The 27,493-nt window shown below is 36.0% G+C and overlaps 1 protein-coding gene and 3 long non-coding RNA genes across 7 annotated transcripts; 2 read left to right on the top strand and 2 right to left on the bottom strand.

The window, feature by feature from the left end:
* Nucleotides 1–3,466: 3,466 nt before the first annotated feature.
* LOC105219794 (UPF0389 protein CG9231) lies at nucleotides 3,467–21,894 on the bottom strand. The gene is made up of 2 exons (XM_011196102.3): nucleotides 21,577–21,894; nucleotides 3,467–3,743 (listed from the first exon to the last, which is right to left on the bottom strand). The coding sequence occupies exons 1-2, from the start codon at nucleotides 21,759–21,761 to the stop codon at nucleotides 3,554–3,556; spliced, it is 375 nt and encodes a 124-aa protein (XP_011194404.1). The 5' UTR covers nucleotides 21,762–21,894; the 3' UTR covers nucleotides 3,467–3,553.
* Nucleotides 11,359–13,662, top strand: LOC128921374 (uncharacterized). Its single transcript, XR_008470828.1, has 2 exons — nucleotides 11,359–12,279; nucleotides 12,341–13,662. It is a non-coding gene; the product is annotated as an uncharacterized LOC128921374 (long non-coding RNA).
* Nucleotides 14,142–20,572, bottom strand: LOC128921375 (uncharacterized). Its single transcript, XR_008470829.1, has 2 exons — nucleotides 16,167–20,572; nucleotides 14,142–16,092 (listed from the first exon to the last, which is right to left on the bottom strand). It is a non-coding gene; the product is annotated as an uncharacterized LOC128921375 (long non-coding RNA).
* LOC128921373 (uncharacterized) lies at nucleotides 20,587–25,327 on the top strand. Of its 4 annotated transcripts, XR_008470826.1 has the most exons (6): nucleotides 20,587–20,975; nucleotides 22,671–22,727; nucleotides 22,785–22,861; nucleotides 23,728–24,298; nucleotides 24,543–24,844; nucleotides 24,919–25,327. It is a non-coding gene; the product is annotated as an uncharacterized LOC128921373 (long non-coding RNA). The 4 variants fall into 4 exon arrangements; XR_008470824.1 differs by having other exon boundaries at nucleotides 22,785–24,298; XR_008470827.1 differs by lacking the exon at nucleotides 20,587–20,975 and adding an exon at nucleotides 22,047–22,259 and having other exon boundaries at nucleotides 22,785–24,298.
* The last annotated feature ends 2,166 nt before the right edge of the window (nucleotides 25,328–27,493 follow it).

Here is a 27,493-nt window from a genome sequence, read left to right as displayed (position 1 = left end):
TTCCCTTCAACTCAGCGTCAACTGAAATTGGCTGTACGTAAGTTAAAAAAGGCACTTAAACGCGATGAAGAATACAACTCTGAAAATTATATAAAGCACCTGTGTCTAAAAAGCAAGCAAAACTCCCTTTGGAAAGCCCTAAAGTTTTTTAAGCCACTAGTAGATTCCAACATTCCTATAAGACAGTCGAATGGTAATTGGGCTCGTAGTAATGCGGGAAAGACAAATTGCTTTGCAAATCACCTAGAAAAGGTATTTCAACCCAATGGCCAAAAAAAAACAATTTTAAGTTGACAACTTTGCCCAATAAGGCAAAGGAGTCAAGCGTGTCTATTAGGACGTCTACTTATGAAATTACTAGGATCCTAAAAGGGCTAAATCCGAAAAAGTCAATAAGTCCCTTACCCTGTCTTTCCTAAATATTCGAAAAAGTTTTACTATCAAAAATGCTAAACATGGCACTGTAGAGCAAGTGAATAGAATTACTAAGGAAATCAGAAAAGCATTCGAGAAAAGAGAGAACTGTTCAGCTATTTTTTTCGATGTTTTACTTTACGAATTGCATAAAGCATTGGAATCATATTTAAGAAATAGGAAATTTACAGTTAAAGTAGCAGATTTCATATCAGAAGAACGATCAATAAGGGCAGGTGTACCTCAGGGCCGTGTATTAGGCCCTACTCTGTACATAAGAATAGAATCCAATATCTAATAATGTATCAACGTCTACTTTTGCGGATGACACAGCTCTAGTAAGCTGTAATAAATGCCCCATCAGAGCATCAAGAGTATAAATATTAATGAGAAAAAATGCAAGCATGTTACATTTCCTCTAAGACCAGAAACATGTCGGACAGTTAAAATAAACAATGTGCTAGTACCCCAAGCGAATGAAGTAACTTATCTTGGGATTCATCTGGATCGAAGGCTTACGTGGCGGAAGCATATAGCGAGTAAAGTAACTTTCATGAACTTAAGAGCAGCAAATTTAAATTGACTTTTAAACAAAAATTCTAAATTTAGCATAGACAACAAAGTCCTATTATATAACGCAATCATATCAAAAACCGAATTGGATGTACGGTATTCAACCTGTGCAACCAACATTGATATAATTCAGAGATTCCTATCTAAAATGCTTAGAACAATAACGGGTTCACCACGGTACATGCGTAACAAAGATATCCATAAGAATCTTGTAATTCCCATGGTAAAGGAGATCGAGGACAGCAGAAAGAAATATATTTCTAAACTTCGTGAACATCCAAACCCATTGGCAAATGCCTTGGTACATTCCTGCAATCAAACACGTTTAAAAAGAAGAGATCTACCTGCCTACTAAAGAGCAACGTTTTACCAAAACAGCTCAACCACATTCTTGAGTTGTAAATAGATTTAAGATTTTAATACTTATTGTTAGGCTTTAAACAAAGCAGATTCAATAAATTAAGAAATATTGAAGGAAAAATGCAGCACTTCCACCTGAACGCTGCAATTTCGCTCTAGCTTTCACCACTACAGTTTTGGGCCTTTTCAAATAAAGGCGTCTATGCTAAATTCTCCCACCCTCATGAAAGGCTATATAACTGTCTTTGTCTATTTTACGACAAAAGCAGTGCCCCTTTAACTATATACCAATCGGACAAAGGAGGCTTTTCTCCAGGCATTTGCTCACTTCGTCGGAAGACGGGGCCCAGAAAAACAATTTGGGGATTTCATAAAAAAAATCTCCCCAGACATTGTATATTTGTGTACTCCACAAGACATCAATGGCCTATGGGAATCCGCTGTAAAAAGCTTCAAATCTCATTTCAAGAAGCTAGCTGGCACTTACAAATTTAATTATGAAGAATTGACGACATTGCAAACTCGAACTGAAACCGTTTTCAACTCACGGGCTCTCGCTGCCCTCTCGCAATATCCATCAGACTTTACAGTCCTCACTCCAGGGAATATTTAAAATTCTCCATCACGAGTTCAGTCTTCAATGGAAAGAAGATTATTTAAAGGAACTTCACAGAAGGTACCGGTGGAAAGCACCATAAAATGCGCCTAAGCTTTTAGATTGTGTCTTGATTAATGACGATTGTCCCCCCACCGCATAGAGAATCTCTACTACGGCTCCGATGGTCATAATCGCGTAGTCGATCTCCGTACGCAAACCGGAACACTAACTACGCCGCTCGTTAAACTATGACGCCAACAACGTAATACACCCACGTGGCGCCGTCAAACTAGGCAGCGGTCTCGCCAACCCACTGGGCTTAGTAACGTGGTGGCCACATTGCAACAATTACAACAAGACTAGATTAATTACTTGCCTAGGGGGCCGGGATGTCTAAATGAACTTCAGCATAACACCACACAACATTTCAACGCCCCATATTGGCGATAACACACATGAGGACACCACACCACAAACCAGAGCACAACAACTTTAGCAAAAGAGGCGGACAATACGATCCGCACCCACTTCGATTTTGTCTTCTTACGAGTCAAGACTCAAAGGACATGTGCGCTCGCTTAACGCACCATCTCGTTTCTACGTCCATCCGTATTCGATTATTCGCCGATTGGTGTATACTATCTTTTGTAAAAAAGTTATATAATAAAACAATAAGAATTATAAATGTAATCAAATTTTAACATTGTAAATAACATATGAAATAACATGTTCAATCGCGTTTTTTATAAAGTTTTCTACGGAGACCAAGGTGAGTTTGTCAATCGCGAGAACAAATTCCAAAGAAGCAGTAACAGCACATTAACAGACATTGTATTTGCGAGACCAACACACAAAATTGTAATCAAAATCCGCTGATAATATTGTCGCCATTGATGAGGTCGATGATGGCATTAATTTAATTATAATTATTAGTTTATTAATTAAATCAATGAGCCAATCAGAGTCTATATATTTTTCACGAATTTGTATTAATTTTGTATTTTTATTCTTTGTATATGATTATTTTATCCAAATTTAAAAAACTAACCAACTGGTTGAAAACAATGAAATTGCAACCGAGATAAATGGTTTCGGGCATAGGACGGGGAGTTAAATAAAAGAGGATATTGTTTTATTTTTGTTCACGTATTTGTATTTTTAACTGACCCACTTTCATTTGAACAATGCTGTTAAGATTAAAAAAAAATGTCAAAAATGTAAACTCAGGGTCGTTATCTGCGTATTCTAGGATACTGAGCCTATCGTTTGTATCTTGTTTCAGTAGCCAGAGCAACTACATTGGCGACTGTCTTGCAGTAGCCTTAGAAATTGGTAATAACTCCACCTGGTACCCGGAAAATGAAAATTATTTTAACACCGGAGTATATTCCAGAACTCTAAACAATTGTTCAGCTAATAAAAGAGTTTGGGATGCTCCTGAGTAATGAAAATTAATATTTTTTGTTAGATTTTACTTACCAAACCAGTCGTAATCTAAATTACTCCAATACAAGAAAAAAATTATATTAATCAGTAATAAAAATCACTTTATATACAAAGTACAGCAAACAAGAAAATCATATATTATACAATAATGTTATAGGAAGCCTATTCCTTTTTTGATTCCTCATTATATTTTTTATGCCAATCCAGATTTTGTTTGACCACAGAATCGCCACTTTTTGCGGCTTGTTTGCCACTGTAAACCATAATACAGCAACCCAACACCGTAAGCGCAATCATTATATTTGCCACTCGTATTCTGATCCTATTACGGCAACGCTCCATTACATCATGACTGTAAATAAAAAAATATTTATAAACAAATAATTCTATAGAGTTGATAAATGAAGATACAAACGTATGTATCTGGAGAAAAAATGGGCTTGAACTTATCCCTAGTCAAAAGAAAGATAGCGTCAAACGATGAAATCTGGGTTATTGTCAGTGTTTAAAAAACTACCGGCAATTTCATTTCATTTGCTTTTGCTTCGACTTCTGCTTCAGAAAAAAATCGAAGTCGCAGTAAGTAACTGTAAAAAGTCGACGACAGTCGAAGCTGCAAAAAGCACAAATATTGCTACTTCGACTGCAGTTTTTTATCGACATTTAGGAAAGTTTCTGCTTTTTTAACCCATAATTACATTCATTAATTTTTAAGATACAATTGGATGTAGAGGCCGAAAATAGCACTCAGATGTTTTCTTATTAAATGCTCCTATTTTTCCGTTTCTTTACTTTCGTTCTTTGCAAAAGTAATGCTCTGAATTAAAAGACGACAACACGACGGTTGGTTACGCTTCTGCAGGCAAAATAACGTCATACTTGTTAGAACTTTGAATAATTTGACATTTCACATATTAGTGGCAGTTCAACAGCGACAACGCAGTCGCGCAGTCGTGTTGTAGTCAAAAAAGCTGTGTCCATAAGAACGAGTGTATTAATATTTCACAGATTTCGCTCGTCGCTTTTCGTCTGCTATGTGTTCAGCACTTAACTTGTAAATGACACTCTTTCTCTAGCAGTAAATGGCTATGAAACCAATAATAGAGTATAGTAAATATAGTTACGGTTATGACAATAGTTATGGATATAGGGTTACGTTATAGCACATTTAATTCAACCTTCTATATGATACGGGACAAGGACGGAAGAAGGTGGGTCCTTGTGACATCTACCACAGCGGCCATATAAAGGAGCGCAAATTTGGTGTTGGATTTGTGGTGGGAGAGAGACTACGTCGCCGAGTCCTGGCATTCACCCCGGTGGATGAACGTCTTGCCACAATCCGCATCAAAGCGAGGTTCTTCAACATATCGCTGATTTGCGCCCACGCCCCAACGTAAGAGAAGGACGATGTGACCAAAGATGCTTTCTATGAGCGCCTAGAACGCACTTATGAGCGCTGCCCCCGCCACGATGTAAAAGTCGTGCTTGGAGATTTTAACGCCAGGGTGGGTAAAGAAGGTATCTTTGGCACAACAGTCGGAAAATTCAGCCTCCATGACGAAACATCGCCAAACGGCCTGAGGCTGATCGACTGATTCCAGCATAAGAAAATACATCAAGCTACTTGGCTGTCTCCTGATCGAAACACGCGGAACCAAATCGATCACGTTGTGATAGACGGAAGACATGTCTCATGTGTTTTAGACGTGCGTACGCTCCGAGGACCAAATATAGACTCGGACCATTATCTGGTCGCAGCGAAGATACGCACCCGCCTCTGTGCAGCAAAGAATGCCCAAACACAAGGAAGGTTCAACGTCGAAAAGCTGCAATCGCAACAGACATCCACGAAATACTCTACTCGACTTGCACTCCTGCTCTCTGAGAGCACTCATCAGCATCTCGGTATAAGGAAACTGTGGAACGGCATCTCAAACTCACTGCGTACCGCTGCAGCCGAAACAATTGGTTTTCGGCAACGACAAAAAACAAGCTGGTACGATGAGGAGTGCCGTCTCGCAGCGGAGAGAAAACAGACTGCCTACCTCGCAACGTTGCAAATGACCACAACACGTGCGGGATGGGATAGATACCGAGAGTTGAAGAGGGAATCGAGACGCATCTGCAGACAAAAAAAGAAAGAGGCCGAAATGCGTGAGTACGAAGAGCTTGAGAAGCTGGCAGACAGAGGGAATGCTCGAAAATTTTATGAAAAAATGAAGCGACTTAACGAAGGTTCCAAGACCGGAGCATCCTCATGTAGAGACCAAGATGGTAATGTGGTAACCGATGTCCAGGGAATACTGGGATTATGGAGGGAACACTTCTCCGACCTGCTGAATGGCAGTGAGAGTACAACACCAGGAGAGGGCGAACCTGATCCCCCAATCGATGACGGTGGAATAGATGTTCCATTACCCGACCATGAAGAAATTCGAATAGCAATTACACGCTTGAAGAACAACGGGGGCCAATAGATTACCGGCAGAGCTATTCAAATACGGCGGCGAGGAGCTGATAGGAAGCATGCATCAGCTTCTTTGCAGAATATGGTCGGAAGAAAGCATGCCTGACGATTGGAATCTCAGTGTGCTCTGCCCAATTCATAAAAAAGGGAGATCCCACAATCTGCGTCAATTACCGTGGGATCAGCCTCCTAAATATCGCATACAAGGTTTTATCGAGCGTACTGTGTGAAAGACTAAAGCCCACCCTCAACAAACTGATTGGATCTTATCAGTGTAGCTTTAGACCTGGAAAATCGACAACGGACCAGATATTCACCATGCGCCAAATTTTGGAGAAGACCCGTGAAAAGAGGATCGACACACACCACCTTTTTGTGGATTTTAAAGCTGCTTTCGACACCACGAAAAGGAGCTGCCTTTACGCCGCGATGCCTGAATTGGGGATACCAAAAACAAAACTAATACGGCTGTGTAAATTGACGTTAAGCAACACCAAAAGCTCCGTCATGATTGGGAAGGACCTCTCCGAGCCGTTCGATACCGAACGAGGTTTCAGACAAGGTGACTCACTCTCGTGCGACTTCTTTAACCTGATGCTGGAAAAAATTATAAGAGCTGCAGAGCTCAACAGAGAAGGTACAATCTTCTACAAGAGTGTAAAGCTTCTGGCGTACGCCGATGATATTGATATCATCGGAAGCAACAACCGCGCCGCTTGTTCTGCTTTTTCCCGCATGGATAAGGAGGCGAAGCGAATGGATCTGGAGGTGAATGAGGACAAGACGAAATATCTCCTGTCATCAAACAAACAGTCGGCGCACTCGCGTCTTGGCTCCCACGTCACTGTTGACAGTCATAACTTCGAGGTCGTAGATAATTTCGTATACCTGGGAACCAGCATCAACAACACGAACAATGTCAGCCTCGAAATCCAGCGCAGAATAACTCTTGCCAACAGGTGCTACTTTGGACTGAGTAGGCAATTGAACAGTAAAGTCCTCTCTCGACGAACCAAAATCAAGCTCTCTAAGTCGCTTATCATTCCCGTCCTGCTTTACGGTGCAGAAGCTTGGACGATGTCAACATCAGATGAGACACTAGGAGTTTTCGAGAGGAAAATTTTGCGCAAGATTTATGGTCCTCAGAACATTGGCAACGGCGAATACCGCAGACGATGGAACGATGAGCTGTACGAGTTATACGACGACATTGACATAGTTCAGCGAATAAAAAGACAGCGGCTACGCTGGTTAGGTCATGTTGTCCGAATGGACAAAAACACTCCAGCCCTGAAAGTGTTCGATGCAGTACCCGCCGGAGGAAGCCGAGGAAGGGGAAGGCCTCCACTCCGTTGGAGGGACCAGGTGGAGAGCGACCTGGTTCCACTTGGGATCTCCAACTGGTGCCGAACTGCGAAGGAGAGAGAGAGGTGGCGCACTATCGTCGATTCGGCTATAACCGGCTAAACGGTTGCAACGCCAATCACATACATACATATGATACGTTACTTTGCCTTTAGAAAACAAGTGAAGTGGCCACAATTTGTAAATATTAAAAAGCATTTTTTAACAACTCCGGAAACACACTTTTAATGACAAATCACTATTTTACAAGCGTACATTCCAATAACGAATTATAATTATTTTACAATAAAACTAAAGCCAGTGTGACAAAAGACTTTCGAATAGGGGTTCGGATTAACATGAGAAAAACTGTGAAGATGTGAAGTGTACTAGTATACATATGTACAGTGGCTCACAGCTTATTTCGTGTAAGCAACATTTTTGATAATACTGATATGAAATTAATATTTTTTGCTCTGAACTAAATTTACGAATGATGCAATTATATTGATAATTTAGTTTTAAAAACAAAACATGTAAAAAAATTTACAAAAGTATTCAAATTCAATATTTTATTAAACAAAAACCAAAAACACTCATAATTCATGGGTAACAGCTTATTTCGTGTGGTATAAAAATTCTTACTAAAAAGTTATAAAAAGTAAACCAAAATAAAACTTCAATAGTTTGTGGAAAAGCCTTTTTGCTCGATTACAGCTTTCATGCGGTTTTGCATTGATTCCACCAATTTTTTTGTATAATCTGGCAATATTTTACCTCACTCTTCCTTCAAAGCCGCTTTTAGAGTTTGGACGCTAGAAATGTGGTGTTTTCTAATATTAATTTCCAGAATGTGCCATACATTTTCAATAACGTTCAAATCTGGTGACTGTGCAGGTGTTTGGACGAGGTGTGGACAATTCCAAATGAGCCAAGTTTGTACAAGACCAGATTTATGTTTAGGGTCGTTGTCCTGGTAGAAGCGAAAAGTGTCACTTATACCCAGGTCTTCCGCACTTTGAAGCAAATTTTGCTTCAGTAAGTCTAGGTACACTTCTTTATTCATAGTGGAGTCTATAAACTCCAATCGACCAACGCCTGCAGATGACATACACCCCAAACCATTACATGACCGCCACCATGTTTTACTGTTGCGCGTAAATTTTTTGTTTGGAGCTCAGTATTTGGTTTCCGCCATATGTATGCATTACCATCTGACGCAAAAAGATTAAACTTGCTCTCATTGGCGAAAATAACCGTATTCCAAAAAGCATTGTCCTTGTTTAAATGGTCTTTTGCTAACTGTAAACGGGCATTTTTATTTTTCTTATTTATAAAAGGCTTATTCCGTGCTGTTCGCCCATTTGGTCATTGGTTCTTTTTTAATCTTTTTTAAAATCCACCAAAATTTTATTAGGAGCCTTTCGACCCTTGTTATGCACGCGATTTTCACGTACAAAGCGCTGAATTATATATTGAACTGTAGATTAACTTAAATCAACCATTTCAGCAATTTGTTTTTGCGTTTTTCCACTTTGAAAATGTTTAATAACTAATTCGCGTTTTTCAATTGAAGTGCGTGGACCCATGTTGATATACCGCGTAATTGCAACTGATCTGCATTGTTTTTAGAACATAAACTGCTTCTTAAGTATTCATAGTTCACACTTTGATTCACCGTCAGTTTTCTGCATCCGTTATTTCCATGTATCACATGAACGAAAATCAACACACGAAATAAGCTGTGACCCATGAATTATGAGTGTTTTTGGTTTTTGTTTAATAAAATATTGAATTTGAATACTTTTGTAAATTTTTTTACATGTTTTGTATTTAAAACTAAATTATCAATATAATTGCATCAATCGTTCATTTACTTCAGAGCAAAAAATATTAATTTCATATCAGTATTATCAAAATTGTTGCTTACACGAAATAAGCTGAGAGCCACTGTATATCCAAGATTATATATGTAGTCCCTTAATTTCGCTATGATATCTCGCATGTTAGCCGATATATGTATATTTGGTGGTTATGGTGTTATTAAATGAAACACTATTTAACCACTTACTTATTTAAATAAACTTTATTCACACACGAGTAAATCCCATTTACAAATGTAATTAGGGTATTCACAAGGTGTCATATTGTCATATTTTTTTATGACTGTCATACCAACACTGTTGTTGTTTCACATGCAAAATTAAAATATGACTGATACAACACTGCGTGGTATATTTCTAGAGTTCGCTATTCTATACCCCTACCCACTTGCTGCCGGTTTTTTGCGGCATATGCCTAGTACTGCAATAACCGGTTACTTTTTGGAACCGGTTTTTTTTGGGACACACTCGTGGCATTGTGGGCGGTCGGTGGGTGGGTCAAAACTTCGACGAGTGGGTAGACGGTTTTCTGTGAAGAACCGGTTTTTTTGGGTCGGTCAGTGGTTAGTTTTGCTCGTGCCCTTCTGCCCGAACACTTCTCAACCGATTTATACTGCACATTGCATATATCGGGAAAATATGGACATATATCTGGTTTTGGCCTCAGCAAACATCGCTGTTTTTTTTTTGCTAAGGCCAAAATCTGATGATCGCATATATATATTGATGATTTTTTATCGCGGATATATAGCATTTCTGTCTTCTTAATTTTTCACTATCAGCTGATTAAGTGTAGAAATATGACATACAACAGTAAAGGGTGCTCACAAGTGTCATATTTTTTAAGAATATTAAAATATGACATAAGACATACAACAAAGCTTGTGAATTGTCTAAATATATTATTTGTTAATATATATAGTACGAATATATTTAAAGTTAAACGCAGTAGAACACGTGTGGATTCGTCGGATGATCAAAAGGAATAGGGCGAAAAAGAGAAATGAATATGAGATGATTAATATTGTAACGGGACTAAATATTTTCTTTGCAGAATACAAATACAGAATACAATACAGTGTTACCAAAAAGGAGTTAATTACAATATTAAGAATAGTTATTTAATTAATCTACTACAATTAGGAGTGATGCTAGTCGTTACATATACCATATAAAATCCACCTGTACCTTGAAAATTCTAATACTAAGTATGTATGAGTTAGGGGCAGTCTTGACCTATTTTAACAATTTTTAAAAATGTTGCATAAACCTTCAAATATATATGAGATTTTTACCGATATTTTCGTTAAAAATTAGCCACAGGCAATGATGGACTACTTTTCGGTAAAAGTTACAGTTACAGTTACTTCGAAAATTAATCGCTAATTTCTAACTCAAAAGTGGGTTATGACAGTCCTTTTTTCCAGTTTTTATAACAATCTAAGCGCATCCTTTCTGTACCATATCAAAGTTACTGCTTCTGACTCATTTCGCTAGAAAACTCAGCGTAAGGACAGGAAATGGATAGAATGGATAGCACCTGAATTCTTGCAACCCATTCGCTGATTCAAGCAAATTTTGGACTATGACCGGTTTGGAATCCAATTCGATGATCGTGCCTCTTCCGACTCTTAGGTGGACAAGACGAAAAAAAGTGATACCTTGGCGCCAGTTTCCAGAAGTTACAGCTGCTATCATAAAATTGCGTTTTCTTTATTTGGTAATCTTATGCCCGGTTTCACAGTCAGTGCTTAGGTTGTGCTTAAGATAAAATAGAAATATTGCGTTTTACAGTTCATACTTAAGTACTGCAAAGACTTAAGCAGTGCTTAAGTAACAGCTGATTTTTGTTTTGAATATTGACTTATTTGTCAAAAAATAAAATAAAAATTATTTGTTGAAACATTTTTTGAAATTTCTTGCATTCAATGACGCTTATATGCTTTCCTGCGAGTTGCAATAGGTGCCCCCACTCGGTTGCGGTGAAATTAGGTGTCAATTTATGCCCGGTTTCACAGTCAGTGCTTAGGTTGTGCTTAAGATAAAATAGAAATATTGCGTTTTACAGTTCATACTTAAGTACTGAAAATGGGAGACTTAAGCAGTGTTTAAGTAACAGCTGATTTTTGTTTTGAATATTGACTTATTTGTCAAAAAATAAAATAAAAATTATTTGTTGAAAAAATTTTTGAAATTTCTTGCATTCAATGACGCTTATATGCTTTCCTGCGAGTTGCAATAGGTGCCCCCACTCGGTTGCGGTGAAATTAGGTGTCAATTTATTGTTTCCAACCACTTCCTAGATTCTAAATTTATTCGTCGCAAAGTTATTTTTCATCAACAATAATTTCAATTTGTCAGATGGTATTTACAAATACAAATGTTTTTCATTGTGCTGCCATATATCATAATACAATTTTATAGAAAATAAGCAACGACTGTGAAACGCAAATGACTACTCAGTCAACAACAATGGTTAGCTAAGATTTTATTTGGGCACAACATAAGTACGAACTGTGAATCCGGGCATTAGTTCTTTCAAGTACAACTACTTTCTGCATTGGAATATTCTTCGCATATGGTTCGTAAAATCTCAACCCATCCGCTTTTTTTCATTCCGAAGGGAATCAATAAGGAAAGGATATGGACAAATTTTTCGATCGAAACGGATTCATTGATTAGACCCATTATTGCTTTAAAATATTGTAACGAAAATGGTACCAGAACAAACTAGAATTAACAATCGAAATTGATAGCTTGCCAGATTTATCCCGACATCGATATTCCCAGTTGCCAGAATGTTCGAGTGTGCCCAGCAAGTCATGGGTACTGAAACTCCAACACATTCAAAAAAATTTTAATAACACCACTACATACACACATGTGCAACAAAAGGCGAAATGTGCATAAACATTTACCTCAACTCTTCTTTCGTACAGCACCCTGAATGATAGAAAGTAACAACCAAAGTTCTCGCGTTTAAACAAGTTTTGTTTTGAGCTTTCTGCAGCCTAATTAAAGTTTAAATTATTGAAGCACGCATTTTAAAAACGTAAAATAAAAGTTTTCTAAAGCCAAAATATGGAATTGAAGAGGGTGATACAGTAATACTTCATTGCATTGTCAATTCGAAGCACGTAATAGAAGCTACGCCAGCAATGGTCAACATCAAGGGCGAAACCATTGAATACGTAAATAATTGTGGAATATAATAATATTATCTTGCCTTAAATTCTAAAATTTTCCATACAGATATTTCAAAACTCAAACGGCGCGTTAAAGGTACGCAACCTAATTGGTGTCACTTATGGTAGCAGCGTAGAACTTTCGAATCGATGGAATATGTGCTGCAAGCAAATCCAGAACTATGGATGCAAACGCTGCTACATCGAACACAAACCATTTACACACCAGATAATAGGTTTATAGTATGTTTACATATGAAAATAATCTCGTTCTAAGCTCGTTCAATAATCTAACCGTTTACATATAGCCAAATGAGATTATCAATTGACAAATGTGTTGCATTTGTTGTTGTATTACACATATTTCTCTCGCTGTCGGCCATTGTTGTTTACATTTTCATTTTCATTTGACATTTCTCCTTTTCTTCGCAAAATTATCGATAAGCCCAGGAATAACACCGAAAATCTAGTTGTATATGTATGTATGTAATTGGCGTTGCAACCGTTTAGCCGGTTATAGCCGAATCGACGATAGTGCGCCACCTCTCTCTCTCCTTCGCAGTTCGGCTTCCTCCGGCGGGTACTGCATCGAATACTTTCAGAGCTGGAGTGTTTTCTTCCATCCGTACAACTTGACCTAGCCAGCGTAGCCGCTGTCTTTTTATTCGCTGAACTATGTCAATGTCGTCGTATAACTCGTACAGCTCATCGTTCCATCGTCTGCGGTATTCGCCGTTGCCAATGTTCTGAGGACCATAAATCTTGCGCAAAATTTTCCTCTCGAAAACTCCTAGTGTCGTCTCATCTGATGTTGACATCGTCCAAGCTTCTGCACCGTAAAGCAGGACGGGAATGATAAGCGAGTTGTATATAACGAGATAATTTTATAATCTCGGATTATCCAGAGAGGAATTTTGTATGGGAAATCTCGTTTCCTAATTACAGATTATAACCGTTTATCATTGCGACGAGTGTAAACTTTGTTTTGCCAATGAGCTAGTGGGCAAAGCAGTTGCAGTATTTTTAGAATTACCGGCCCCTCAGTTGGCCGTGCCATTAGCAGCTAAAACTCAGAAATTAAAGGTTAAATTTAAGTGAATGTTTGTGATCATAGAAATTTAAAAACTTCTTGCATGTTCAATTAGGACTTTTTTGATTCATTTTCACCTTGTATTGAGCAATCATAACGTTGTTGTATCGCTTTACAAGGACATGGATTCACCGAAATTAGATCAATGAAAATACTACAGCAAGAGTATGGATGTTATGACTAGAACGTTGCCCGTGCTATATTTAGAATTCCTGAAACATAAAGTAATTATTACCAACTTTAATGTTGTAAAAATTCAAATTTTACTTTATATTTTATAGAAACCCTCCTCCCAGAAATTGGATGAATCTAGTACTAGTGAAATTAATGAAAGAACAGATCTTACAAAAACTCCTAAAGAAACCAAAAGAGTCCTCACATAATGTGCGCAGATTACACTTCCAGGCCGCTCGGGATATTTGACATTTGCCACTCTTCCTCCAGCCTTTGTCAGATTGAATTGATTGTTCAGCTATTCAATACGTTTTACATATGTATATAGTGTAGTACGATAATACATTTGTAAAGTAAATATAATAATAAACACCTAAATGGCATGATATTTTAAATAAATACGAAATATAGTTAATGATTTTGTTATCAAATTCTCATTTGGGATTTTGGTAGAACTATCCGAAAATAGCGGGTATAGTTTCAGGGCTTTTGTGAGTCGCAGTACTAAAAGTGCACGTGGAGTTTTGGTTCGCAGTTTTGGGTATTTCATCCGTAATAGTACCAAGAACAGTACTGCAAGTGCACATATAGTTTTGGTTCGCAGTTTTGGGTCTTTCATCCATGATTATACCAAGATCATTCTCAGAATTGTGCAAGAGGAATATATAAATTGTTAAATGATGAATGTAATGTGCAAGAAAGGGATGATGATGATGATGATAATGGCTAAGTTAAACGAATTAAGGATACCACAAATCAAAAAGGAGTTGGAACAACAGGGTTAGCAACGAATGGTTTGAAATCCGAATTGCAAGCCCGGTTAAGAGAGGCAATGGAAGAAAAAAACGTGGACAAATATGTTTTCAAATCAACGTGGGCGGAATGGATAATGGAAATAGAAGAAATGAAAAGAACACAAGATGCCTCAGAAGCTTTAGACACGAACACGTTTCTGTTCCTAATGTCACAGATGATAGAAGCGTTTGGGGACTATTTTTGGAGAGATTTTGTCAACACAGTTGGAATCGAATGGGTGTCCTCACAGTTGAAGGAGGACGAGTCTATGGAGGTGACCTTAAATAGAGCAGAGGTGTTAACACAGCTGGATGTGCATGAAGAGTGTATGCCATCGCAGGTTTCAGCACAAGTGGCTACACAATTGAGAGCAGGAGGCACATATATTGACGCAGGTGACCCCAGAGAAGGCAGAAGTGTCATGGACAAAAGATTGTAATCCGAAGGAACAACAAGAATCTCAACAAGAAGCTCCAGTTGTGAAATGCATGGAGTAGTAGAACGGAACAAACGTCCAAAGGAAGAAGAAATGGCTGCAGAGCCTCTAGTCGCAAAAACCAAGTGGAACAGTTTTAAGTTGGTGGCTGGTTGCTTATATCGAGTGTGGAAAAGCAAAACAAGGACAAAGCTTCCGATCTCATATGATTGTTCGGAATAAAAGATTACCTAAAGTTCGCAACGAGTTGCACAAAGGTCCAAATCAAGGATACTTGAGAATCAGGAAAGCCTTGGAAAAATTTAAGAATCAAGGTTGGTTGTGGTCAATAAACAAGAAAGTGCATTGCAACAAAAGTGTCAAGTTCCAAGAGTCATGGTCAGATGAAGCAGTAAATCAGGAAACAGGAGTGTTTTGTTGGTCAGGACAGAGGTGTGCCCAATTCATGGTAAAGAGACTGACGAGATGGTGGACGTGGACATCAAAAGTTGGGAGATGTGCCAGAAGCTATATGTCCGGAAATTATTTGAAGCTACATCACATCCACGATTCGATATCATGGTGGAACGCTTAATCCGAAATTTGGAGGGGCATTTTTGGAAAGCTGGTGGACAGGTATCTCCACAGGTACACAGGATGTCCATATATCCATGTTCCTGGCTTATCGGCCTGCTGTCCAGGAAAAAACGGCGTAGAAGACTGCGAGGATAATTTCTGGTTACTGATTGATTTAAAGTTTATGATTTATGCCAATGGAGAAAGAAATGGTAAGGAGGACAACAGTGTCCTAGAAGATTAAAGGAAGAAATGCTGCTAAACGTTTGGTTCTGGAAGTATGTCTAAAATATTAAAAATAACATACAACTTTCGCGCATTGGCGGCCTTGGCCACGCTTCAAAATAAAAAAATAACCCTGGTCGATCCAACATCGGTGTGGTCCTTAGTACTTTCGCGCATTACTTCTTTCTGCATTGACGGCCTTCGGTCGCGCTTCGAAAAAATAACCATAGTCGATCCAATATCGTGGTTTAGTAAGAGAAAGGAATGAAATTATTATAACTCAAGTATTTAAGGTATAATCCCCTTTTTATTCAGACCTTGATAAAATGGTTATTGTACATTTAAACAAAATTGTGTAAAAATTAAAATGCTTCTTATTTTAAGAAAACATAACGATAATGAATTGCTATAAAATATATATGTAAGAGAATCCCCCTTTTATCTTTGTAAGAAACTCCTCCAACACTAATTCTCCTCATAATTGTATACATGCAATACAATCGATTGGTCACTTCTCTGCTCGCTATCTTTGGGCGCTGCTCGCCTGTCAAAAATTTTACATGTGAAAGCAACAACAAAGTTATCTAGTTCAATTCGTATAGAAGAGTATGCGGATACCTCATTAAAAATTGTATCGCTTGCCCAGTGTTGGCAAATTTTGTTTTACATATGTAGACTATTCACAAAGGTAAAGACGACTCCAAGCACAAATTATAGACAAAAATGCCAATACAAATATATATATTTTTTTGTTTTTTACTTTGAAACACATTTTAATTGATTAAATAAAACGTGAGACATAGCTCGAAACAAAGGGATAAAAATATATTTTTGTGCAGATTTAAATATTTCTCCACCTAAGAAAATGGTGCAACACTATTGCGCATGATTAAAAGGACATTTTAGCGCAGGCTTGTACCATAAGTGCTACCTGTTGTTTGAATTACAAGTACCGTTTTCCTTTTCCAATGCAGAAAGGAGTTCTACGCGAAAGGAGAAAAAAGTTCTACGACAAAAAACTATGATATGCTATTAAATAAAACGCAGTGTTGCAAAATCCTTCACATATAGTTTCTAAGATGTGGCAACGGTCGGTTTCCACATAATTGTAAACACTGAAACCTTTCCAACTATTAGTGAGCTACTTGATTTTTAAAATAAGAAAATTTTACTTTATAAACCTTAAATATATGTAAAATTTGAATTAAATTGAATGTTAACAGTGTAATTATCAATATAAGAATTGAAAAATGTGAGAAAATTGCGTTAAAATGTGTGAAATGCCATGTGATATTTATGGAAAAAATTGGACATTTAGATACAAATATTTCAAAACTGACTAGTCCAATATCCAGTCCAGCTAGTCCAATCAACTATATTTATATATATTCCTTTTCTGGAGAGCCTTCTCCTCATCCGATATCCCATTTATGCCGGAACTTGTTGTCAAACTTCGACCGACAAAGTAATCCGGGGTCGACTTTAGTTTACCGTCCCACGATATGTTGAGTAAGTAGTCTATACCTCAGTATATACAGTAGAAAACCTTTGTTTGTTTACATTACTTTTCAACTTTTAACACACCACCGAGGCGTACTTGGGTTGTGTGCTACGCTTTTTTTGCTACAATTGTGGTAATTAGGGTGTTGTGCTAGCATTTAATCTTCACAAAACTTTTAAAGTCCGATGAACAGTACTTAAATAATTATTAAATAAAATATTTTTTTTCATTATTATTGGAATTATTTTAAATTATTACGCATATTTATTAAATTTAATGTTGGTATTAAGTGTTATTTATTGAAATTTAATATTACTATTAAACAATTTGAATAATTTTTACTAAATAACCTTGAAAGAGTATGTTTGTCTGGTATTAACGCTACCGCAGCAAATTTTAACAGTTGACAAGCGCGGACAATATACATCTAAAACTACGGGGAAACTTTAGTATACTATCCCATGTTTTCAGGGTGAAATGGGTATGGTTGGAAAGAGGAGGATCTCTAGATTACGATTAAGATATATGCATAATAACCATTTAATTAGTAAAAAGTGTTTATTTTGAGCTAATTAACTTAAAATGTCCTCAAATCCCCCAGTAACACTCACGTAAAACCACTTTCTACATTGGCAGCCTTCGGCCGCGATTCAAAAAAAATAACTCTTGTCTAGCGAACAGCGGGGATTATCAAAGAAAAGGAAATGGCAAGAGATTTTGAGTAAACATCCTTTTTCTTTATTTAGTTTGATTCTTCTGTAAAACAGTGTTCTCATACTTATTTTTTGTCACAATGCAACTCTTTTGTTATTGTGATAGTGATAAAATTTAATAAGTGCTTATTTAAAGCAAATTTCGAAATAAATAATTTTAAATAAATACGTAGAAACAAATTGGTGATGTGAAAATATATGTATAGTGCAAAATACATGTGACAAATTCAATATACAGGGAAAATAACGTGTATGTCAGCTGGAGCTATAATTATATATATTCTTAATCTGGAGATCCTCCTCTTTCCAATCATATCCATTTTATCCCCGAAAGCCTGGAAAAAGTATCTCCCCGATTTCAAGGTTAAAATAGGTAGGTTGGAAAGAGGATCTCCAGATTACGAATTTATATAATTGATATCTGTCAACATGGTTATTGTGCATATAAACAAAATTGTGTAAAAATTAAAATGCTTATTTAAAGCAAATATTAAACTAACTGATAAACAAGTAAGGAAGGGCTAAGTTCAGGTGTAACCGAACATTTTATACTCTCGCAATTTATTTATTTAACTTTATTTATATTATATAATACACAATTTGACCCACATATTCGTCATATATATTGTATAAAGTACGTTGAAAGTTGGAAACCATAATATTAGGTTAGAAGCACCGAGGTCCTCGTGTTCGATATATGGGGCCTTAAAACCTATGGTCCGATTTCGGCGATTTTTAGAATGGGGCTGCCACACTCTTAACATAGTATTTGTGCAAAGTTCTGCACCGATATCTTCACTAGTACTTACTTTATATATTGTAAAGTAAACGATTCAGATCCACTTCAAAGTTCTGGTATATAGGAAGTAGGCGTGGATGTGAAGCGATTTGGCCTATTTTCACAACATATCATTGGGATGTAATTAAACTATTACAAACCAAGTTTCATGGAAATCGGTCGAGTAGTTCCTGAGACATGGTTTTTAACCCATAAGTGGGCGACGCCACGCCCATTTTCCATTTTGTATAAAAATCTGAATGCACCTTTCATCTGCCATTTCTTATGTGAAATTTAGTGTTTCTGACGTTTTTCGTTAGTGAGTTAACCCACTTTTAGTAATTTTCAACCTAGCTTTTGTATGGGAGGTGGGCGTGGTTATGATCCGATTTCTTTCATTTTTGGACTGTATTAGGAAGTGGCTAAAAAAAACGACTGCAGAAAGTTTGGTTTATATAGCTCTATTGATTTGCGAGATATGTACAAAAAACTTAGTAGGGGGCGGGGCCACGCCCACTTCCCCAAAAAAATTACATCTAAATATGCCCCTTCATAGTGCGATCCTTCATACCAAATTTTATTTCCATAGCTTTATTTATGGCTTAGTTATGGCACTTTACGTGTTTTCGGTTTTCGCCATTTTGTGGGCGTGGCAGTGGTGGCTCATTTTCGAAAGCAACCTTCCTATGGTGCCAAGAAATAAGTGTGCCAAGTTTCATCAAGATATCTTAATTTTTACTCAAGTTACAGCTTGCACAGACGGACGGACGGACGGACAGACAGACATTCGGATTTGAACTCCACTCTTCACCCTGATCACTTTGGTATATATAACCCTATATCTAACTCGTTTAGTTTTGGGTGTTACAAACAACCGTTATGTGAACAAAACTATAATACTCTCTTTAGCAACATTTGTTGCGAGAGTATAAAAATAAATATGTGGAAACAATTTAGTGAATTGTTAGTGTATAATAAGTGCATTGCTTATTTTTCGTCAGCATGCAACCCTTTTCTTATTGTGTGAATTGATAAAATTGAATAAAAATTAAAATGCTTATTTAAAGCAAATTTCAAATTAATTAATATAAAATAAATATATGGTAAGAAAGTAGTGAAGTGTAAGTGTATAATAAGTGCAAAATATAAATGAAAAGCGAGAAATTACGTGTTAAAATTAGACAATTTTTAAACTTTAAACGCGGATATCTCGAAAACTAAAACTACGCTATACTAGGGGTCGGATTTAGTATACTATCCCAGGCTTTCGGTATAATAATGGGTATCGTTGGAAAGAGGAGGTTCTCCAGATTAAGAATATATATATATATAGCTGCAGTTGACTTATAGTTTTCGAGATATTCGCACTTAAAGATGAAACAAGTACAACTTTTATCTCAAATTTTCACAATATATACAGAATATTTTATTAATATTATGCACTTATTTTACACATACACTTCATCACATTGTTTCTGCATATTTATTTTAAAAAAATTATGACGAAAATAGCTGTAAATAAAGATTTAACATTTTAAACAAATCTTCGTCTAAAAAATAGTAAAATGGTTGCAGGTTAACAAGTAATGAGTGTTGCCATATCAAACATTTTGCAAAAATTAAAAGAATAAAAATAAACAGAAAAATGAAGGATTATACACCAAATATATAAACCATAATGGTGTTATGACTAATGCAAAATCTCGGTATTACCTTTTCTTTGATAACCCCCGGTGATGGCCCGACCAGGGTTATTTTCTTGAAGCGCGGCCGAAGGCCGCCAATGCGGAAAGTAGTTCTACAAGAAAAAACTTTTTCATTTCCCCCTCTTTGATAACTCCCGGTGTTGGCTCGACCAGGTCTATTTTTTTGAAGCGCGGCCGAAGGCCGCCAATGCGGAAAGTAGTTCTTTGCGAAAGAACTTTTAATTTCCCCCTCTTTAATAACTCCTGGTGTTGGATCGACCAGGGTTATTTTTTTGAAGCGCTGCCGAAGGCCGCCAATGCGGAAAGTAGTTCTACAAGAAAAAACTTTTCATTTCCCCCTCTTTGAGAACACCCGGTGTTGGCTCGACCAGGGTTATTTTTTTGAAGCGCGGCCGAAGGCCGCCAATGTGGATAGTATTTCTACACGAAAGAACTTTCAATTTCCCTTACTTATAGTACATAGAGTGAATATCATAAACTTTCCTTATATTATCTTTATATAATCTTTTTATAGGGCATTTGTTTTCTGCATTTGGGGTATTTATTTATTTTGGTTCTTCTCATTCGTTTGCAAAATATCTGATATGGCAACACTTATTAATTGTCAAGCTGCAACCCTTTTTGTTATTGTTGAAATTAAGAGATTTGTGTAAAATGTTAAATACTTATTTACAACTATTTTCGTGATAAATTTTATAAAACAAATATGCAGAAACAATGTGGTGAAGTGTAAGTGTAAAATAAGTGCATAATATTAATAAAACATTCAGTATATATTGTGAAAATTCAAGATAAAGGTAGCACTTTTTTCAACTTTAATTGCGAATATCTCGAAAACTATAAGTCAGCTGCAGCTACATGTATATATATTCTTAATCTGGAGAACCTCCTCTTTCCAACGATACCCATTTTATTACCGAAAGCCTGGGACAATATACTAAAGTTTCCCCAATCCCAGGCAGTACATTAAATAAATTAAAAATTAACTAATAATTAAAAAATCGCCACATAAAATTTGTGAAATTTTCAACATAAAATGCGAATATCTCAAAAAGTTTGCCGGCGGCAACATTCGTAATGCGGCGGTATATTCGTAATCTGGAGACCTTCCTCTTTCCAACCATATTCATTTCAACCCTGAAATCATGGGACACTATATTAAAGCCGATCCTATTTTTCATTATTCTTGATATGATCCCATAAACTGTGCACTTATTTCTTATGTAATTGTTATAATTTATATATTTTTTATTGGAACAAATATCCGCTAACTTATAATGTCTAAGAATTACATTTTAAGTGCTCAATTTCAATTCAATTGTATTGTTACCTAACATGCGATGGTACTTGGTCAAGAGACTTATATTTTCCACTCCATACCAAAAAACGTTTCTCGAGGTTGTTGGGAATATGGCTATGAATAGCTTTTCCAGTCTGTTGGCTTAACAATCTACCAATTTTTAAATTTTCGGCACACTTTTTACTATTTGCAATAATATTTACTATTCCAAACATTACTATAGAGAATTTATTTAAAACCACATCAAACAAAAGTTCCTTTCGATAATTTCTTTTTGCATGTTTTATTTTACAAGGAAGGAATCGGCGAAATTACGGAGTACCTCGACAGGCAAATTATTTTGGCATAACACTTTTCTAGCTTTTGATATTGCCTGTAAAAGTTGAATTATAGGTGCCATACCCATATCCATATAAAACAGCTGATTGAATCAGAATTACGGGCAACAATGTTTCCAATTAGAGGAGCGATACCATAACAACATTCCCATAACCATAACCACAACTATCAATTCAGTTTAGATTTTCATTGTAACCATAAAAAGTTTTTTTTGGTATATTTTGAAGTAATTTATTTGGCACTTATTATTTTGGTTTAACACTTTTCTAGCATTTGATATTGCCTGTTGCTATAAACGTTCAATTATAGGTGCCATACCTATATCCATATAAAACAGCTGATTGAACCAAATTTAAGGGTATTTCCAATTAGTGGTGAGTTACCATAACAACATGCCCATAACCATAACCACAACTATCAATTTCGTTTACCCCTACAACACGAAGCTAACTCATACACCACTACACATGCCAATTTTTTCAGCTTTTACCAATACAGACACATTGCTAACATTTTGTAGTTAAGTGGCAATCTCGGTAGTTAGAGTAGCAAAATTCATTAACCCTAATTTTTGTATGTGTAAGAGAGAGATACAATGAACCGTTCAAAAATCGCCGCCATGGCCGCTGTTCATTTGAAAATACAATTTTAAGTGAATGGATGTAAGTGCGTTTTAAATATTTCTTTTATTTTGTTAAGTGTTTTTGGATATTTATCCATCTTATAAATGCATTATTTTGTTGTTTTTGTTATTAGTTTTTATAATTAAAATAATTTCATTCCAGTTATACGTGTTTGCACAGGAAAGGAAGAGCAAGGAGGTGACGTTGGAATTGGTGGAGGTATGTTTCATATATTTTTAATAAATAATACAAATTAATTATTTTAAATAATTTCAGGTTTTTGGATTTAGCACTGGTGCAATATACAGCCCTATTCTGAAAAAACCTCATAACTGAGTTGTGAGGAAAAATTTGTGAGTTTTCTTGTGACGTATATTTTGTGAGTCTATTCTGGCTCGAACCTCATAAGAAAAAAGCTTAGAAAAGTCACCAATTGAGGTGAAAAGCATTTTGCTGTCAAACAGTTGTTTCAAAAGAAATAAATTCAAAATAAATACAAATTGATGTAAAATTTGTAAACAAATGAAGCAAATGAAATTGCGTATTTACAGTCGAAAGTTAAAAAACAAAAGAATTATAAAACAAGTAAGGAAGATATGGTTTTTGACCCATAAGTGGGCGGAACCACGCCCCTTTACAATTTTGTATACCATTTTGAGAGCAGCTCTTCTGAACCATCTTCACAATGAAATTTAAGGTTTCTGGTGGTTTTCTTTACTGAACTTACTGAATTTTTAGTAATTTTCAATATAACCTTTGTATGGGAGGTGGGCGTGATTATGACCCGATTTCCTTCATTTTTGGTCGGTATAAGGTAGTACCTAAAAGAAACGACTCTAGAAAGTTTCCTTTATATAGCTTAATTAGTTTGCGAGATATGTACAAAAAACTTAGTAGTGGGCGGGGCCACGCCCAATTCCCCAAAAAAATTACATCCAAATATGCCCCTTCCTAGAACAATCCTTTGTACCAAATTTTCGGTTATCGCCATTTTGTGGGCGTGGCAGTGGTCCGATTACGCACATTTTCGAACTTAACCTTCTTATGGTGCCAAGAAATACGTCTTCCAAGTTTCATCAAGATATCTCTATTTTACTCAAGATACGGCTTGCACGGACGGACAGACGGACGGACGGACAGACAGACATCCGGATTTGAACTTTACTCGTCACCCTGATCACTTTGGTATATATAATAATCTTATATCTAACTCGTTTAGTTTTGGGACTTACAAACAACCGTTATGTGGACAAAACTATAATACTCTCGTAGCAACTTTGTTGCGAGAGTATAAAAATAACCAGGGTGTAAATCATCGTCTGTAGAGGCTGTGCATCAGTGTCCTTTGCTTTACAAAAATAATGCGTCCTTATCGGATCGTAGATGTGGTTGGCAGCAAATCGCTCAACAAATGAAAATGCAAGGTACGTCCGTATTGCTCCAGATTCGGTTAAACACAATTATTCGATAACTGAACTTTTATAGAGGCCATTTTTTTCAAAGAACAATTCCTCCATGCTCGTTATAGCACGCAAATATTTACACATTTGTTTACAAATATTGCTAAAAACCAAAACAAACAGAAATATTTTTGTATTGTGAAGGCTGCTTTCACACGTCACAGATATTTGAGAAAATTGTGAGCATTTGAGCTTTTGAATTTTCTCCAGCATAAGGTAATCATCACAAAATCCAAAAACCTCACAATAGTGAGTGTGGTGATTTTTGTGAGGTCATGAGAATAGGGCTGATAGTATAACAACAACGCAGAAACAAGGGATAATAATATGGTAAATATAAATGCGTATATGTACATGTTGAGTTAGTGCGTATTCGGATGTACATACATATGTATGTATTTACAAAAATGAATCTGTTGCATTGTGTCCAAAATATTTATTTAGAATAATTTTTATATTGATGTTAAAAAGTTGTTTATTTGTTTAGTTATTACAAGCATTAAGCTCTGTTGATATATATATATATATATACGTTTGTTTTTAGCATTACTTATATTTTCATTATCCATTTCAGATATTGAAAACACAAAGGCGTTAGGCGTCAATTGGTCCTTCCATCGGAGTGGAGGTCTCCCTCTTCCTCGGCTTCCACCGAGTCCATTCGAACAACATGACCAAGGCCGCGTAGCCGCTGTCTTTTTTCGTTGGACTATGTCTATGTCGTCTAACAACACATACAGCTCATCATTTCATCTGCTGCGGTATTCGCAGAAGAGTTTAGTTTTTGCTCATCTAGAGAGGACTTTACTTTTCAATTGCCTACTCAGACCATAAACACAAATACAGGTGGATTACAATAGCTACTACTTTTCTTAGGTTTGTACTACGAATACAAATATATTCATATTTTCTAATCGTTAACAACAATTTCTATTTCTAATATTTTTCAGGCATGATAAACAAGACAACAACAAAATCCCATCGGACATTTAGATTAGCAGTTGCACAACTTCTTTCCGAAGAGCTGAACCTTTTTGTGATGTACATGTGGGATAGGATTGTATGGAATTGACATTCATTAGTTTCGTTGGATCCTTACAGGATAGTTACAAGGAAATCGTTCGCGTTTAGTATTAATTTATTCATTTGCTAATTCATAATTTAGATGTAAAATATTATTAAATTATACAAATGAATGTTCGAATACTAATAACATTTTATTTGAATTGTATAACAACAACTACAAAAAATAGTGTAATACTTAATACTAAATTTATATATGAAATATGTAAAAAGTAAAAATTTAATAATTAATACTAACTTTGTAAATTTTGTTAATGTATAAATAAAAATGTATAAAAATTCAATGCAAAAACGTTTGTAAAAAATCAATGTATAAATAGCTGCAAAAACGTATGTGAAAAGTTCACTTTGTACTGAAATGCTAATATTTAAAAATTAATCTATAATGATTATTAAAAATTTAAAATATTATACAATACTAATTTATAAATGTAATTATATCATACAATTATAATAAATAAATAAAAATAAAAAAATAAAAACAAAAAATTTCAATTTTTCATTTTTAAACGGAAAAGTAGGTGACCTATATAATGAAGACCAATGGTGACCAATGAACCAAATTTAAGTAACGAAACGGTGACCCAACAAATGACCAATACCAGTGATTAAAGGATTACCCTGAAAATGATAAATCGAACAGTCTCCACTGATAGATGGCTGATTAAAAAAAAACTACTACAGGGGGCTCTGCTGACCACAGAGTGACATATGCCTTTCCAAAACAAATAAAAATTAGAGCAGAGCAAGATAATCACACCGACATGCCGTAAAAGAGGAGAAATGGCAACTTTTTTCCTGCTGCTAGAACAAAAGAGACCAAAATAATAATACAAGCTTTCTTCACCGGTGACCAATATTCCATAAGATAAGTAACTCTACCCGTCTTGCAGGGACATTTTCATTGTAGCCATGAAAATTCTGTGATAGCTAAAAAACCAATAATCGAGTAAAGTAAATATTGTTACGGTTATGACAATAGTTATGGATATAGGGTTACTTTATAGCACCCTGAATTCAACCGTACTCAACATGTTCGAATCGACATTGAAGAAATTTTTTGTAGCAAATAAATATAGTTTAAAACAAGTAAAGAAGGGCTAAGTTCGGGTGTAACCGAACATTTTATACTCTCGCAATTTATTTATTTAACTTTATTAATATTATATAATACACAATTTGACCCACATATTCGTCATAAATATTGTATAAAGTCCATTGAAAGTTGGAAACCATAATATTAGGTTAGAAGCACCGAGGTCCTCATGTTCGATATATGGGTCCTTGAAAACCTATCGTCCGATTTCGGCGATTTTTAGAATGGGGCTGCCACACTATAAACATAGCATTTGTGCAAAGTTATGCACCGATATCTTCACTAGTGCTTACTTTATATATTGTAAAGTAAACGAAGCAGATCGTCTTTAAAGTTCTGGTATATAGGAAGTACGTGTGGTTGTAAAGCGATTTGGACTATTTTCACAACATATCATTGGGAACTATTACAAAACAAGTTTCATGGAAATCGGTCGAGTAGTTCCTGAGATATGGTTTTTAACCCATAAGTGGGCGATGCCACGCCCATTTTCCATTTTGTAAAAAAATCTGAGTGCAGCTTCCATCTGCCATTTCTTATGTGAAATTTAATGTTTTTCGTTAGTGAGTGAACCCACTTTTAGTAGTTTTCAACATAACCTTTGTATGGGAGGTGGGCGTGGTTATAATCCGATTTACTCCATTTTTGGAATGTATAAAGTAGTACCTAAAAGAAACAGCTCTAGAAAGTTTCCTTGATATAGCAAATATGTACAAAAAGCTTAGTAGGGGCGGGGCCACGCCCACTTCCCCAAAAAAAATTACATCCACATGTGCCCCTTCATAGTGCGATCCTTCATACCAAATTTTATTCCATAGCTTTATTTACAGCTTAGTTATGGCACTTTAAGTGGTTTCGGTTGTCGACATTTTGTGGGCGTGGTAGTGGTCCGTTTCATCAAGATATCTCAATTTTTACTCAAGTTAAAGCTTGCACGGACGGACGGACAGACGGGCGAACAGACAGACATCCGGATTTCAGCCTGATCATTTTAATATATATAACCCTATATCTAACTCGTTTAGTTTTAGGACTTACAACCAACAGTTATGTGGACAAAACTATAATACTCTCGTAGCAACTTTGTTGCGAGAGTATAAAAACTAAAAACACCCTTTTAAACCACATCCAACTAAAAAATTAAAAATAATTCTTAATATATGCTGACAACGAATTAATAATTAACGAAACATATGTGTATTTTAGGTTAAAAATCGTGATTATGTTATTATCGTACAGTACTTTTCGTTTAATTGACCCTATGGATAATTGGTTTCACCGTGTAATAGAACGGTGTTATCGGGCAAAAAATATAGCATATGAAAGCACATGTAAATTTTCGCGGA

Source organism: Zeugodacus cucurbitae, chromosome 4 (assembly GCF_028554725.1).
Source record: "Zeugodacus cucurbitae isolate PBARC_wt_2022May chromosome 4, idZeuCucr1.2, whole genome shotgun sequence".
Lineage (NCBI taxonomy): Eukaryota > Metazoa > Arthropoda > Insecta > Diptera > Tephritidae > Zeugodacus > Zeugodacus cucurbitae.
Note: the sequence above shows the minus strand (reverse complement) of the source record. Positions and strands in the feature narration are given on the sequence as shown.